Source organism: Suricata suricatta, chromosome 7, assembly GCF_006229205.1.
Source record: "Suricata suricatta isolate VVHF042 chromosome 7, meerkat_22Aug2017_6uvM2_HiC, whole genome shotgun sequence".
Classification (NCBI taxonomy): domain Eukaryota; kingdom Metazoa; phylum Chordata; class Mammalia; order Carnivora; family Herpestidae; genus Suricata; species Suricata suricatta.
In genome coordinates, this window is record NC_043706.1 from 17,516,697 (window position 1) to 17,532,677 (window position 15,981).

The 15,981-nt window shown below is 39.5% G+C and overlaps 1 protein-coding gene across 1 annotated transcript in view; it reads right to left on the bottom strand.

Moving 5' to 3' along the window:
- SYCP2L (synaptonemal complex protein 2 like) overlaps positions 1-15,981 on the bottom strand; it is an 86,726-nt gene that overhangs the window by 27,898 nt on the left and 42,847 nt on the right. The window contains exons 21-25 of the mRNA XM_029943139.1: positions 8,410-8,458; positions 4,920-5,067; positions 4,044-4,093; positions 1,751-1,880; positions 473-546 (exon numbers count right to left, since the gene is read on the bottom strand). Coding sequence (XP_029798999.1) covers positions 473-546; positions 1,751-1,880; positions 4,044-4,093; positions 4,920-5,067; positions 8,410-8,458 — 451 coding nt within the window. The remainder of the gene's footprint in view (positions 1-472; positions 547-1,750; positions 1,881-4,043; positions 4,094-4,919; positions 5,068-8,409; positions 8,459-15,981) is intronic.

Below are 15,981 nucleotides of genomic sequence, written 5' to 3' on the forward strand. Positions count from 1 at the left end.
GGTGCTACATCATCCCTTAAGAAGGAATAAGTACATACAGTGGAGTATTACATGGCAATGAAAAAGAATGAAATCTGGCCATTCGTAGGAAAGTGGATGGACCTCGAGGGTGTCATGCTGAGCGAAATAAGTCAGGCGGAGAAGGACAGATACCATATGTTTGCACTCATAGGTCTAACAGGAGAACAGGAGAAACCTAATGGAGGACCAGGGGGAGGGGAAGGGGGAAAGAGAGGTGGGGAGAGAGGTATGAAAAACCTGAGAGACTATTGAATACTGAAAACGAACTGAGGGTTGAAGGGGAAGGGGGAGGGGGAAAAGAGGTGGTGGTGATGGAGGAGGGCACTTGTGGGGAAGAGCACTGGGTGTTGTATGGAAACCAATTTAACAATAAACTATTAAAAAAAAGGAATAAGTACATTATACAAATATAGTATTAGTTCTGGAAAACCAGTTGAATAACACATAGTACCTTAGATATATTTTCTTCAACTTCTGAGTGCTCCAAGGAAGACAGATCGCTCAGTGGGTGGGGACTTTGAAGTTCTGAGTGTTAGAACAGTTTCAAGGGAATAAACATGCTTAGAAGCAACTTCAGATAATATCACTCTCTACATTAAATATGACCATCAAAAAAATGGTACTAAATTAAGAAAAAACTTGCATCTTTCAGGCCATGTATGGTTGTTAGGTTTGTAGATCTGTAGATAAAATCAAGAGCCTCAGCTGAATCAGCCCCTTTCATAGCTGCCTACCTGGTCCCAAATATACGGGCCAGGCTCCTATGACCTCAAGCCTGTGACGCTTCTTTCTCTTCTCATAGTTCTACTTCGTTATTTCCTCTTAATCCCCAACAGTATATTTTTTTCTTTTTCTCTTTTCCTTACTCCTTTCCTCCCAGTGGCAGCCACACTAAGAGGCTGTCAGTCACGTGCTTAGTGATTGCTATCATGTGCTTGATGATGTGCTAAACTGCAGGAGGATCGAGGGAAACAAACCAAAATCCCTAGCCTTTCAAAAGATGTGAATAGTGTTTAATAAAATACAGTGAGGGTTAAAATACACCAAATAGGACAAAGCCTGGCAGACTCTGGCCCGTCAGGTCAAATCCAGTCTATCACGTGGCTTTATAAATAAAGTTTTATGGAGACACAGCCATGCCTGTTGGTTTACATTTTGTCTGTGGTTGATCTGGGGCTATAACTGCAGAGTTGAACAGTTGCAACAGAAACTATAGGGGCCAAAAAGCAAAAACAAAACAAAATAATCTTGTTCTTTACAGAAAGTCCCTGCTTTATCATCTGAGGGGTTTTTTTTAATGCTTTTTTTTTTTAATTTATTTTTGAGAGAGAGAGACAGTGCGAGCAGGGGAGGGTCAGAGAGAGAGGGAGACAGAATCCAAAGCAGGCTCCAGGCTCTGAGCTAGCTGTCAGCACAGAGCCCAATGCGAGGCTCGAACCCACAAACTGTGAGATCATGACCTGAGCCGAAGCCAGATCCTTAACCGACTGAGCCACCCAGGTGCCCTTATCATCTGAGTTTTCTTGCTTCTTTGAAGATGGAAGAAAAACACAAGCTAATCTGAAATGGTGAAGCAAAATTAAAACACAATATCCTCAATTTTTTGCTAATGAGGAAATTAAAGAAAAGATAATATTCATACTTTAACAGATATTAATTTTTTTGTTTAGTTCAAAGTATTTTTCCTAAAATATAAGTTTTCTATGTAAATCAACAGAAAATCAGGTACCTGTTTTCTGGGCAGAATCTTCAGGAGTTAGAAGGGCAGAACTACTCGGAAATTTTGTTCCAGACATTTTTGGAGACATGGAATTCTTTTGCCTGGAGGTATCTTTCCATAACGGTGTTAGAAGTTTAGCCTGAAATATGGTACCTTTTTAAGTGTGTTAACATTCATAACCCCTCAAAATAGTTTTTAAAAATTCCAATACATTTCTAATAACCATTAACATAGTTTAAGGGAGCTCCTGGGTGGCTCACCCAGTTGACTCTTGATCTCAGCTCAGGTCACAATCTCATGGTTTGTGGGTTCAAGCCCCACATCGGGCTCTGTGCTGTCTGTGCAGAGCCTGCTTGGAATTCTCTCTCTCCCCCCTCCCCCCAACCCTCCCCCCACTTGCTCACGCGCTCTCTCAAATAAACTTAAAAAAATTAAAAAAATAAAATGACTGAAGTATTGGACTTGCTCCATTTGAAAAGAAACAGTAAGACCATAAAATCCCAGAATTGGAAGCACACGGTCCTCTATCAATTCATAATCCTAACTCACAGATCACTCTAAATCAAAGTTTTCAAAGTAGGGAACACAGCATTGGAAACACCCAGGAACTGGACAGAAATGTAAATTCCAGAGCCCCATCTTTTATTTACTCAGTCAGAAACTATGGGGCAGAACCGAGCAATCTGCATTTAAACAAGCCTTGCTGGTCATTCTGATGATCACTATGGTTTGAGAATCACTGTTCTAAATCAGCAATCAGCAAACCATAGCTCACTGGCTTCTTATAAATAAAGTTTTATTGAAATGCAACACACCCATTCACTTCAGGTATTGTTCATACTACAGTCCAGGCGAATAGTCCCCACAGAAAGTATTTACAATCTTCTATGTCTAGACCGTTAACAATATTTGCTATTCACAAATAGCAGGAATTCATAAATTCACAGGAAAAGTTTGCTGACTCCTGCCCTAAATTATTCTCTGATACTCCAACACAGAGGAATGAATTTTGGATGCTAATATTTGTACAAATTCAGCAACGCCCTCATTGGAAAAGAAAACAAATCAATAAACTTCTTGTCAGTTGCATAGCTTAAATTTATGGATTCTCAAAGCTTTGATGTTTCTTTGGGGTGATTTCAAACAAAAGTTGTATTTACTTTAAATTTTTCTTTTGGCCTATTTCTAACTGATAACTCCTATTCGTTTGGTCTATTCAAACAAATATTTAGGTCCTCCCTCTGGTTCACAAGTTTAAGCTATAAACTATCTTTGTCAGTATAGGAGAGGACAGTCCCTTAGATTCAGAGAGGGCAGGTGATGGAAGGGGGCAGGTGGGCTCAGATGGAGTACTAAACACATCGTATTTCTGCATAGGTGGTGGGGGGCACTATTGATGCTCTGAGAATCCCAGAAGCCAGCTCCTTAGAAGACTCACATACTTGACACTATCTGTAGTCTCTATGGCTCAATGGACAAGGAACAAAAACCAAGATCGAGAGGAGTAATTCAGCTCTTACCAGGAAAAATTTGGTCTTGAATTTGTCTGGACAATGCTGGTGTCCAATATATATTTTTAATGTTTATTTGTTCTTGAGAGAGAGACAGCATGAGCAGGGAGGGGCAGAAAGAGAGAGGGACACAGAATCTGAGGCAGGCTCCAGGTTCTGAGCTGTCAGCACAGAGCCTGATGCCGCGCTTGAACTCAGGAACCCGAAGACCTGAGCGTAAATCGGATGCCTAACCGAACGAGCCACCCAGACACCGTGGTGTCCAATGTTTTTAACTATGTTACTTTAAAACAAGAATAACCAAAGCGAATTCAGGAACTTTGAGGGTTTATTCAATATTTATGGAAGCCTGAAGTCATTTCAACCACTTATAAAGATTTAAATGTTTAAGTTATTAAAGGCTTTAGAAATAAAATGTCAGCAAACTGAATTAAGTCTTCTAAGGGAAGAATTAAACCAAGAAGTTCATTTCAAAATGTAAATTCAAAGCGCATATACTTATAGGAAATCAGATAGCCCAGATTTTAGCATCATTCATAATAAACGTCTTTCAATAAATTTGGCAACAATGAAGAAAGATCCTAACTCTTTATACAAGATTTATGCTAAAACATTTACAAGACTTTGCAGTTTCTATTGACAGTGATTTATGTACCAACAAATTATTGATTATTCTCATATTCCTGTAAGAAGATTTTCTGAGAAATAAATGACATTTAACCCTAAACAGATTGACCTGTTTCATGCTAACGTCCTAGGGGCACATGGCAGCCCAGATAAAATGTACTTACTTTGTCCTTCTCATGGTCACTGCCACTGCTGGGAAGGGAAAATGGCAAAACTGAAAAAGAAGGGCACAATGGGTAAGTTTGCTTATGAGAACTACAAAAATGCATTTCTCCCTCTCTCCTAATTAGACATGTCCATACTGGAAGCAATTCCCATAACCTGAAGCTTACTCCTATGTATAGCTCTTAAGATTCCTTTTTTAAAATTTTTACTTTTGAGGGACACAGAGAGACAGCGTGAGCAGAGGAGGGTCAGAGAGAGAGGGAGATACAGAATCTGAAGCAGGCTCCAGGCTCTGAGTTAGTTGTCAGCCCAGAGCCCAATGCGGTACTCGAACCGATGAACCGTTAGATCATGACCTGAGCTGAAGCCGGATGCTTAACCGACTGAGCCACCCAGGTGCCCCTTAAGATCCCTTTCTAATGATTCGCCTTGTCCTGAGCCCCAGGCCCCACATGAGTTCTCTGTTCCAGACCCTACCTCTCATGCTGTCCTCACGTCAATTGGTCCTTGTAATTTTACCTAATGTAAGACATTTCCCCTTTGGCATACCTTTTTCAGTACTAGTCTTTCCTAAGGATTAGTTCAAATCCTACCTGCCTCTTCCTTGAACTTTCCTAGTGATTCCCGCTGTCAGATTATCCTTATCTGAACTTCTACTCCATTTATCTGTAGCTCATATTTAACAATTATCGGTCCAGTCTACATTCTTTTGTATGGTTTCACATACGTACATTCTTGCCTTTCTAATGTAACCATAGCAGGGAAGGGAAATCACATCATTTTTTCTTTGGTGCCCTCCCTGCTTCCTTTGCATAACTGAAAAATACTAGATTTATTTGAAAAATGACTTGAAAAACGACATGTACCAAACTTACTTCTTACACTACTTCTAGTTCTTGTCTTTTTTCTACCAGAATACGGTTTTAGGGATTTCCTTTTTTGGTTACTGGTCCAAGATCGTTCACTGGTACTAGTACTTGAATCTTGATTACTCTCGGAGAAGAGGTGTTTCCTGTAATTAAACTTTTACAGGCACAGATGAGAAATGAGCATTATTGCAAAGTTGTCAGTGTCCTGTATGTACAATTATACGTATCGCTACAAGGTCAGACAAAAGAGAAGTAACTCCTTCTAGAAGAGTTGGCTCTCCTAGAATAAAAAGGCCCAGTAGGAGAGGGTGGAAAAAGAACAGATTTCATGAGCCAATTCTCAACCAAGCTGCTATGGTGAAGGATGGGAGTCCTTTCTCATCAAATAGTTGCAGTAACTGTTCAAAAGCCGATATACCTGAATATCATCTCAACACTTGAACTTCAAAATATTAATGCAAGTGACAAAAGAATTTTAAAAAATACTTTTTGCAATGACAAGCATGTCTACATTTTAGAGTAACGAAAGCGAAGGGAGTAATTTTTATTTCAACCTCAAAGTATTTTGAAAGACTAGACTGTCAAGGCAAATTTAATCTCCCCTGATGATTTAACTATACTTTGATTATTTACATATTTTTAAACCTTTTTGTTTTTGTAAATGCTGTGACAAAGGATGAAAAAAAAACATACTCTAAGGGCACCTGGGTGGCTCAGTTGGTTAAGCATCTGACTCTTAGTTTCAGCTCAGATCGTGATCTCACGGTTCATGAGTTCGAGCCTTGCGATGGACTCAGAGCAGATTGTACCGAGCCTGCATGGGATTCTCTCTCTCTGTCTCTGTCTCTCTCTGCCCTTCTCCCACTTGCATTCATGGTCTCTCTCTCTTGCACATGCGCCTTCTCTCTCTCTCTTTCTCTTTCAAAATAAGTAAACTTAAAAAAAAATACTCTATTTGAACTCTGTTGTGCCCCTCCTGGGAGCCCAGTCCTAAATAACCAGTAGGGACGCCACCATTCAGCTGGTCACAGCTCATTCTCATTTTAAGCCCCGGAGGTTTCTTATGAATCCAAACATACTAAGTGGCCACAGTATCTCACACAGTCCTCTCAAGTATGAAATGCTTCGCCTGGAAAATACCCCATGTGCCTGGAATAGCAACTGCGCAGCCCTTGCCCAGTGCCCTCACCGCATCAGGACGAGGGCCGGCTCCACCCGGGTTAAGGACAGCGCGCCCCCCAGTCTCTGAGGTGGGTGATGGTGAGCTAGCTCTTTTTCTTAAAGGAGTTCGTTTTGGAAGACTCCATTAATCCTACTTTTAAATGTTCAGCAGTTCAGTATATTTTACAAGAGATCATTTTTTAAAGGAAACTTGTGAGTGAGACCTATTTGCATCTCACATTTACGGGGGCGGGGGGAAGTTGAGGGGAAACCCCCACATTTGTCCAGAGTCTGATAAAGAGCAAACATTCCTGGGGCGCCTGGGTGACTCGGTCGGTTAAGCCTCCGACTTCTGCTCAGGTCATCATCTCATGGCTCATGGGTTCAAGCCCCGCGTCGGACTCTTTGCTGGCAGCTCAGAGCCTGGAGCCTGCTTAGATCTTGTGTCTCCCTCTCTCTCTCTGCCCCTCCCCTGCTCATAATGTTTGTCTCAAAAACAAATATTAAAAAAAACATTTTAGGGGCGCCTGGGTGGCTCAGTCAGTTAGGCCTCCAACTTCGGCTCAGGTCAGATCTCACGTTCGTGGGTTCGAGCCCCGTGTCAGGCTCTGTGCTGAGAGCCAGCTCAGAGCCTGGAGCCTGCTTCCAGTTCTGTGTCTCCTTCTCTCTCTGCCCCTCCCCCTCTCATGCTCTGTCTCTCTCAGTATCAAAAATAAATAAAACATTAAAAAAAAACATTTTAAAAAGAGTAAACATTCCTTCAATTCATGCACATAATTAAAAAACCATGTAGAGGCACCTGGGTGGCTCAGTCAGTTAAGCATCTAACTTTGGCTCAGGTCATGAAATCATAGTTTATGGGTTTGAGCCCCGCATGGAGCTCTGTGCTGACCGCTCAGAGCCTGGAGTCTGCTTTGGATTCTGTGTTTCCCTCTCTCTCTGTTCCTCCCTACGCATATTCTCTCTGTCCCGCTCTCAAAAAAAAAAAAAAAAATTAAAAAAAATTAAAAAACAACAACCATGCAGCAAGGCTTGGCCAGTTTCTTCAGTTTATGTAAAAAGGTTGAAAGTTATTCACAAAACAAAAATCTAGAGCAGTGGCTCTTAAATTTTGCTGCACATTAGAATTAAGGGGGGTCAGGGGGAGGCTTTAAAAAAAAATCCCAGGGTCTGAGCATCACCCTGGACCAATTAAGTCAGAATCTTTGGGAGAAGGGACCCAGGCAGGCTTCAGTAGTATCATCAGCTTCCCTAGAGTGTTTCCTGTTCAAAGACTGAGCAGAGAGAGTGAGAACCATTGCTAAAAGCAAGCCACATGGAGCTTTAACTTGGTTAAAGCCATGATCTCAATTTAAAAAAATTCATTCCATACAACACCCAGTGCTCTTCCCTACAAGTGCCCTCCTCCATCACCTCCCCCAATAAACTACTTAAAAAAATAATAACATTTATTTGCATAGGCAGAGATCCATGTGCTAGGTTTAGTGTAGTTTTACTGGATGCCTTACCTATGTCTTTAGGGGAAAGATCCTATCTCTGTGTTTCTTTCTTTTTTCTAAGGCAAACATGAAAGCAACCTTACAACAAGAGAATAAATAATCTGCTTGGTAAAAATAAATAAATAAATAAATAAATAAAAATTAAAAAAAATTAATTTAGGGGCGCCTGGGTGGCTCAATCAGTTAAGTGACCAACTTTGGCTCAGGTCACGATCTCATGATTCATGTGTTCAAGCCCCGCATTGGGCTCTGTGCTGACAGCTCAGAGCCTGGAGCCTGCTTCCGATTCTGTGTCTCCTTCTCTCTCTGTCCTTCCCCTGCTCATGCTCTGTCTCTGTCTGTCTGTCTGTCTGTCTCTCTCTCTCTCTCTGTCTCTCTCTCTCTGTCTCTCTCCCTCTCTCAACAATAAACAGAAAACAAATTCATTTGATGTCCATTATAGGGTTTTTTAAATGCCCTGACCATGGACCTAGAGCACTGTGCTTCCTAAAGTGAGGCACACAGAAGGGGTGTGAGTTGGTGCATGTAGGAATGAGGGGAAAAAAAACAACATGACATGGACTCACAGAAAATCATTTCAGTTCATTAACACTTCTGATTCGATTCAGGATAAATCACAAGTGCGAGAGGGTCTTTCACGCTTTTCTTCTACCTAATCTTTTTTTTAACAAAGAACTGATTTTCATTTTAAAAGTGAACTAATTTTTTAATAACTTTAAGATAAGATTTAATTAGAGATCATGAAGACCAGGGTGGTGACAAATTTTACAAAGGACATGGCGAATAACTGAAGTTTTGAAGGTACTGCCTTAAAACAAGAAAAGTTACTCCATTACCGACATCCTTGTTCCTTGCTTTCTCTCACCCTCGGAAGCAGAATCTGCCCTAAAACAAAATAGATCAGATGAACAGAAATGTACTGATACTCCCTTCTCCCACCTTCACTGACCAGCCCTAACTTTCCCCCCTTTTCTATGCCCTTTGTCTGATTGTAAGCCTGGCGGTGGGAGGTACCCCCGCCCCCATCCTGCAGACTGACTTATAATCCATTTCTATAGATTCTCTACCAGACAACTGGTTATTTAGAAGTAAAGCAACCTTTGTTGAGCCCTTCCCTGTCGGGCCCACAAAGACCAGGAAGGCCAAGTTAAAATCAGTGAGGGAGCAGGGAGGTGTGGCAATGCTGCAGAGCTGTATTTCCTGCCTATTTCTTAGAATCAACAGGGGAATCTAACAAGAAAGCTTTTCCCAGTAAATTACTGAATATTGAGCAGCTTTCCTATATATGTGTAGGTCTTCAGAGAAATGTCTGTTCAAGTCCTTTGCCTGCTTTTTAAATTGAGATGAATTTTTAGCTATTGAGTTGTCCTTAGATATTTTGGACTTTAGCTCCTTCTTGGATATAGGATATGCTATGAGTTTTTTTTTTTTTAAACACAAAAGATAACAAATGTTGGTGGAAATGTGGAGAAGTAGTTGTTCAAATCTTTTGCCTGTATTTTTATTGGGTTGTAGTTTGGTTACTGAATTTTGAGAGCACTTAACAAATTTTTTCTGCAAGTGTATATCTGATCCATTTTATTTAAGTTTTTAATTCTGAGATTAAGTTCAATTTATCAACTTATTTATAGGCTGTACTTTGGTGTTATATCCTTGGTAATCATTTTGCAATATTTGTATGTCAACTCATTATGCCAGATACCTAAAACTTCTACCGAGCTGTACGACAATTATATCTCAATAATAATGAAAGAAAAATATCTTATTCCTCATGAATGTTCAATAATGAGAGCGCCAAAACAGTATGTCCATTTATGTAATATAACATGTGTCATGTTCACAACTGTCTCTGGGGATGTATTGTTAAGAGTGAAGACAGCTGTTTATTGCTTATGCTTCACTGGACATTATTTAGAATTTATTGCTGTGCACACTTTATCAAGTGGAGGATAAAAAATATTAAATTGGTTTAGAAAGTTTCAGGATCTAAGATGAATGTATACAAACCAACCACATTTCATAGGATAGGCAACCAGAAATTGAAATTTTAAAAATATAAGAGCAAAGAATATGAAATACTTTTGTATATGTTTGCTAAATTTACCCCTAATTTATAGATCCAAGACTAAAATGTTACTGAGCAAAATTTTAGAAGTCCTACATAAAATGAAGACATACACCATGTTTGAGACCATGGAAACACTGTTACAATGTCCATTCTTCCCAAATTGATCTATAAATTTAATACAATCCCAGTCAAAATCTGGAAGACTTTTTGTAAAACTGATAAGATTTATATGGAAATGCAAAGGACTAAGTATAGTCGAAACATCTTTAAAAGAAACTTGGAAGATTAACGCTACCTCATTTCAAAATAAGATATAGTAGTTAATATAGTAAAGATACTGTAATTCAGATAAGATGTAAAATCATATCAGTAGATCAATGTTAGAAAATACAGGCATCACTTGTTTCATTGCACTCAGATTCATTCCTTCACAGGTATCATGGGCTCTTGTTTTGTTGTTTTCGTAAATTAAAAGTTTGGCAATCCCTATCAGCATCCTTCACAGAGCTAGAACAAACAATCCTAAAATTTGTATGGAACCAGAGAAGTCCCTGAAGAGCCACAGCAATCTTGAAAAAGAAAACCAAAGCTAGAGGAATCACAATTCTAGACATCAAGCTGTATGACAAAGCTGTCTTCAAGGCAGTATGGTACTGGCACAGAAACAGACCCTCAGATCAATGGAACAGAATAGATAACTCGGAAATGCACCCACAAATGTATGGCCAACTAATCTTTGATAAAGCAGGAAAGAATATCCAATGGAATAAAGACAGTTTTTTCACCAAATGGTACTGGGAAAGCTGGACAGTGACATGCAGAAAAGTGAACCTGAGCACTTTCTTACACACCATGCACAAAAATAAACTCAAAATAAATTCAAAGTGGATCAAAGACCTAAACATAAGATAGGTAGCCATCAAAATCCTAGAGGAGAAAGTAGGCAAAAGCTTCTTTGACCTTGGCTGCAGCAACTTCTTACTCAACACATTTCCAGAGGCAAGGGAAACAAACAAAAAATAAACTATTGGGACCTCATCAAAATAAAAAGCTTCTGCACAACGAAGGAAGCAATCAGCAAAACTAAAAGGTAACTGACAGAATGGGAGAAGACATTTGCAAACAATGTACCAGATAAAGGTTTAGTATCCAAACTCTAAAGAGCTTATCAAACTCAAAACCCAAAACCCCCCAAATAATCCAGTGAAGAAATGGGCAAAAGACATGAATAGACACTTCTCCAAAGAAGACATCCAGCTGACTGACACATGAAAAGATGCTTACCATCACTCATCATCAGGAAAACACAAATCAAAACCACAATAAGATACCACCTCACACTTGTCAGAATGGCTAACATTAACAACTCAGGCCACACAGATGTTGGCAAGGATGTGGAGAAAGATCTCTTGCACTGCTGGTGGGAATGCAAATTGGCACAGCTACTCTGGAAGACAGTACGTTGGTTCCTCTAAAAGTAAAAAATAGAACTCCTATATAACCCAGCAATCACACTACTAGGTATTGATCCAAGGGATACAGGTGTGCTGTTTCAAAAGGGCACATGCACCCCAATGTTTATAGCAGAACTATCGCCAATAGCTAAAGTATGGAAAGAGCCCAAATTTCCATTGACAGATGAATGGATAAAGACACACACAATGGAGTATTACTCAGCAATCAAAAAGAATGAAATCTTGCCATTTGCAACCACATGGATAGAACTGGAGTGTATTATGCTAAGGGAAATTAGTCAGAGAAAGACAAATATCATATGACTTCACTTATATGAGGACTTTAAGATACAAAACAGAGGAACATAAGGGAAGGGAAGCAAAAATATAAAAACGGAGGGGGACAAAACATAAGAGACTCTTAAATATGGAGAACAAACAGAGGGTTGCCGGAGGGGGGATGAGCTAAATGGGTAAGGGGCATTCAGGAATCTATTCCTGAAATCATACAACATTGTCAAAATGACAATCATGAAACATGTGTTACTTATATTTAGGTATAATGTGTCATGGTGGTATATAAAATAGAAATTCATACATACATGTAGTTTTATTATGAATATCCTTTCTAATTTTTTATTTAATCTGAATGATATATATTATTATAACACTTGATCTTTTTCTTATACAGAATTCTACAATAAATTATGAATAAAAAATGCTATTGGAAAAAAATTAAAGGTTGTGGCAACCGTATATATCAGGCAAGTCTATCAGCCCCATTTTTCCAAGGACATTTGCTCTTTTAGGTCTTTGTGTAACATATTGATAATTCTTGCAATATTTCTAAACTTTTTCCTTGTATTTGTTTATTGGTGATCTGTGAGCTTTGGGGTTACTATGATTGTTTTCGGGCACCACAACTTATGCTACAACCATTTATTTCCACATCTCTCTTCAGGCCTGAGACAACAATATTGAAATTAGGCCAATTAACAACAATGGCCTCCAAGTGTTCAAGTGAAAGAAAGAGTTGTAGGTCTTCCACTTTAAGTCAAAAGCTAGAAATGATTAGGGGTACCTGGGTGGCTCTGTCAGTTACATGTCTGATTCTTGATTTAGGCTCAGGTCATGATCTCATGGTTTGTGAGAGAGTCCCTCCTGGGGACTCTGCACTCACAGTGCAGAGGGTGCTTGGGATTCTCTGTCCCTCTCTCTCTCTACTCCTCTCCCACTCATGTGCATACACACTTTTTCTCTCTCAATTAAAACTTTGAAAAGCTAGATATTATTAAACTGATTCAGGGAGCCCTGTTGAAAGTGCTAGGTCTCTTTCAGCAGTTAGCCAAATTGTGAATGCAAAGGAAAAGTTGTAAATTAGAATTGCTATTCCAGTGATCAATGACTGAAAAAAAACCAGTCTTAGTACTGAATAGAGAAAGTTTTAGTGGTGTGGATAGAGGACCAAGCCAGCCATAACCTTCACTGAAGGCTAAAAGAGGTGAGAAAGCTGCAGGAGGAAAGTTGGAATCTATCAGAAGTTGGTTCATGAGGTTTAAGGAAAGAAACCATAGATAGAAGTGTAAGGTTAAGCAGCAAGTGTTGATATAGAAGCTGCAGCAAGATGCAGAATATCTAGCTAAGATAATTACTGAAGGTGACTACACTAAACAGATTTTCAGTGTGGAAAAAAAGAGCCTTCAATTGGATGAAGATGCCATCTAGGGCTTTCATAGCTAGAGAGGAGAAGTCAATGCCTGGATTCAAAGGACAGGCTGAGTCTTGTGTTAGAGAGTTCAGAGAGCTGCTGACTTTAACTTAAAGGCAATGCTCATTTGCCCTTCCAAAATCCCAAAGCCCTTAAGAATTATGCTAGATCTATTCTGCATGTGCTCTATAAATGGAACGGCAAAGCCTGGACAAGAGTACATCTGTTCACAACGTGGTTCACTGAAAATTTTAAGCTCACCACTGAGAACTGCTACTCAGAAGAAAAGATTCCTTTCCAAAGATTTATTACTCACGTAACTTACTTGGGCACCCAAGAGCTGTGGTGGAGATGTACATCAAGATGAAGGATATTTCATGCCTGTTAACAACCTCCATCCTGCAGCCCATGGATCAAGGATTCAACTTTCAAATCTTATTTAAGAACATATTTCACAAGGCTATGGCTGCCATGGATATGGATTCCTCTGATGGATCTGGGAAGTCAACTGAAAACCTTCTAGAAGGCTAGTCACACCCTACATGAGGGGCCTGGGGCCTGGGTCCACTCTGTAATTGGCTAACACTCTAAATGTTGTGATTGGGTCCTGCCAAAAGTAACAAATACTCTAGGCAATGTGAATGGTTAAACCTGCTGTCAATAATAGTGTATAATAATGGTTGGATCACTGTACCTGTGTCACAATTTCCTGTAACTCCCCCTTCCCAAGCCCATAAAGGCCCTGCCCCACCTTTGTTCGGGGCTCTCAGCATGGATCCACCACGCCGGTAAAGTCTGTGAGCCGGAGGTTAGGCTCGGCCAGCCTAAGCCCATAATAAAACCACCCTTTGCTTTTGCATGGGAAAAAAAAAAAGAAAAAAAGAAAAAGAAAATCTTCTAGAAAGGATTCACCACTCTAGATGCCAGTAAGAACATTCATGATCCATAGGAAGAGGTTAAAAGATCAACATGAACAGGAGTTTGGGAGAAGTTGATTCCAACCCTCATGCAGGACTTTGAGGGGTCAAGAGCCTAGTGGAGAAGTAACTGCAGATGCAGTGGGAATAGCAAGAGAACTAGAATGAGAAGTGGAGCCTGAAGATGGATTGAATTGCTATAATTTCATAATTAAACTTGGACAAGGTATTGATCTTTGTTCATCCATAAAGAAAATGGTTACTTGAGATGGACTCCATTATTTTTTATTTTTTTTAATGTTGTATTTATTTTTGATACAGAGAGAAACAGAGCATGATAGGGGGAGGGGCAGAGAGAGAAGGAGACACAGAACTGGAAGCAGGCTCCAGGTTCTGAGATAGCTGTCAGCACAGAGCCTGACACAGGGCTCGAACCCACGAAAGTGAGATCTGACCTGAGCCGAAGTTAGAGGCTTAACGGACTGAGCCACCCAGGCGCCCCGAGATGGACTCTATTCATGGTGAAGAGGTTATGAAGTTTGTTGAAATGGCAACAAAATTTAGAATATTTCATATAGTTAGTTGATAAAGCAGCAGCAGGATTTGAGAGGACTGACTCCAATTTTGAGAGTCAATGGCTGTGGGTAAAATCTATTAAAGAGCATCTTATACTCTAGAGAAATCGTTCATAAAAGGAAGTATCAATTAATGTGGGAAATTTCATTGTTGCCCTATGTGAAGAAATTGCCACAGCCACCCACTTTCAGCAACGACCACACTGATGAGTCAGCAGCCATCAACATGGAGCCAAGAGCTTCTCCCAGCAAAATAACTCCCTGAAAGCTCAGATAGCAATTTTTTTAGCAATAACATTTTAAATTAAGATATATACAGTGTCTAGACATGATACTATTGCACACTTAATAGAGTATAGTAGAATGCAATCATAACCTCTGTATGCACTGGGCAACCAAAAATTCATGTGACTTCGTTTATTGCAACATTCACTTTATTGTGATCTGAACTCAACTTGCAGTATGTCAGAGGTATGCTGGTGCACAGTCTAGAAAGATTGTGTGTGTGTGTGTGTGTGTGTGTGTGTGTGTGTGTACACACAGTCATTTGATTCCTTCAAAGTTTCCAGGAAAATTCAATGGAAGTCGTAATAGTTTCAATAAATGATCTGGAATAATTGGACAGCCATATGAAAGAAAAGAGAAGGGAGGGAGGGAAAAGGAGGAAAAAAAAAAAAAGAACTTCAGCCCTTACTTCACACAATATATAAAAATTATCCTAAAAGGGTTCATGACTGAAATAATATCTAGAACTGTAAAACTCCTAGAAGAAAATGTTAGGAAACATATGATTGATCATGATTTGCCTAAGATTTTTTAAGCATGTCACAAAAAAAGCATAAAGAAATCAACTGGAAAAAAATTGGGCTTAATAAAAATTAACTCTTGCTCTTTAAAGACACTTATATTTAAGCCAAAACTTTCTAGGTATATGCACCCTTGAGCAAGTTGTCCTGCTGTCCTCATGTCCTCCATTAGCAAATGGAGGTAAAAATAATACATTCCTTGGGACTATTCCTTAGGGTGAAGACTAAGCAAATGGAATTGAATGCATTTAGCAAAGTATCGATTAGGTGTCTAAATCTAAGCTGTATTAGCTATGTACCAGCAAGCCTTCAATAAACATTCATGAAAATTAAAAAAAAACATTTATAAAACTGAAAAGGAAGCCACATACAAAAAATATATGCAAAACAAAGTTGATAAAGCACTTGGGGCTTGTATGTGGAACATATAAAGAACACTTTAATTTTATTTTAATTTATTCATTTTGAGAGAGAGCGCACACAAGGGAAGAGTGCAGAGAAGGGGAGAGAGAGAGAACCCCAAGCAGGCTCCATACTGTCAATGCAGAACTCAACATGAGCTTGAACCCACAAACCATGTGATCATGACCTAAGTAAGCCAAGACTGAGTCCAATGCTTGAACTGATGAACCACCCAAGCACCCTTAGAAAGAAAACTTTTAAGAAACACATAATCCACTTTTAAAAGTATAGGATTTGAAGACCTATGACCGAAGAAGATAGAGAAAGATAGAAAATAAACACATGAACAGAGACGCTCAACACCATTAGTCATTACAGAAATGCAAATCAGAACCACAATGAAATATTACTACACTTCCACTAGAATAGCTAAGATTAAAAAGCTTAATGTTACTGGGGCACCTTGGTGGCTCAAGGT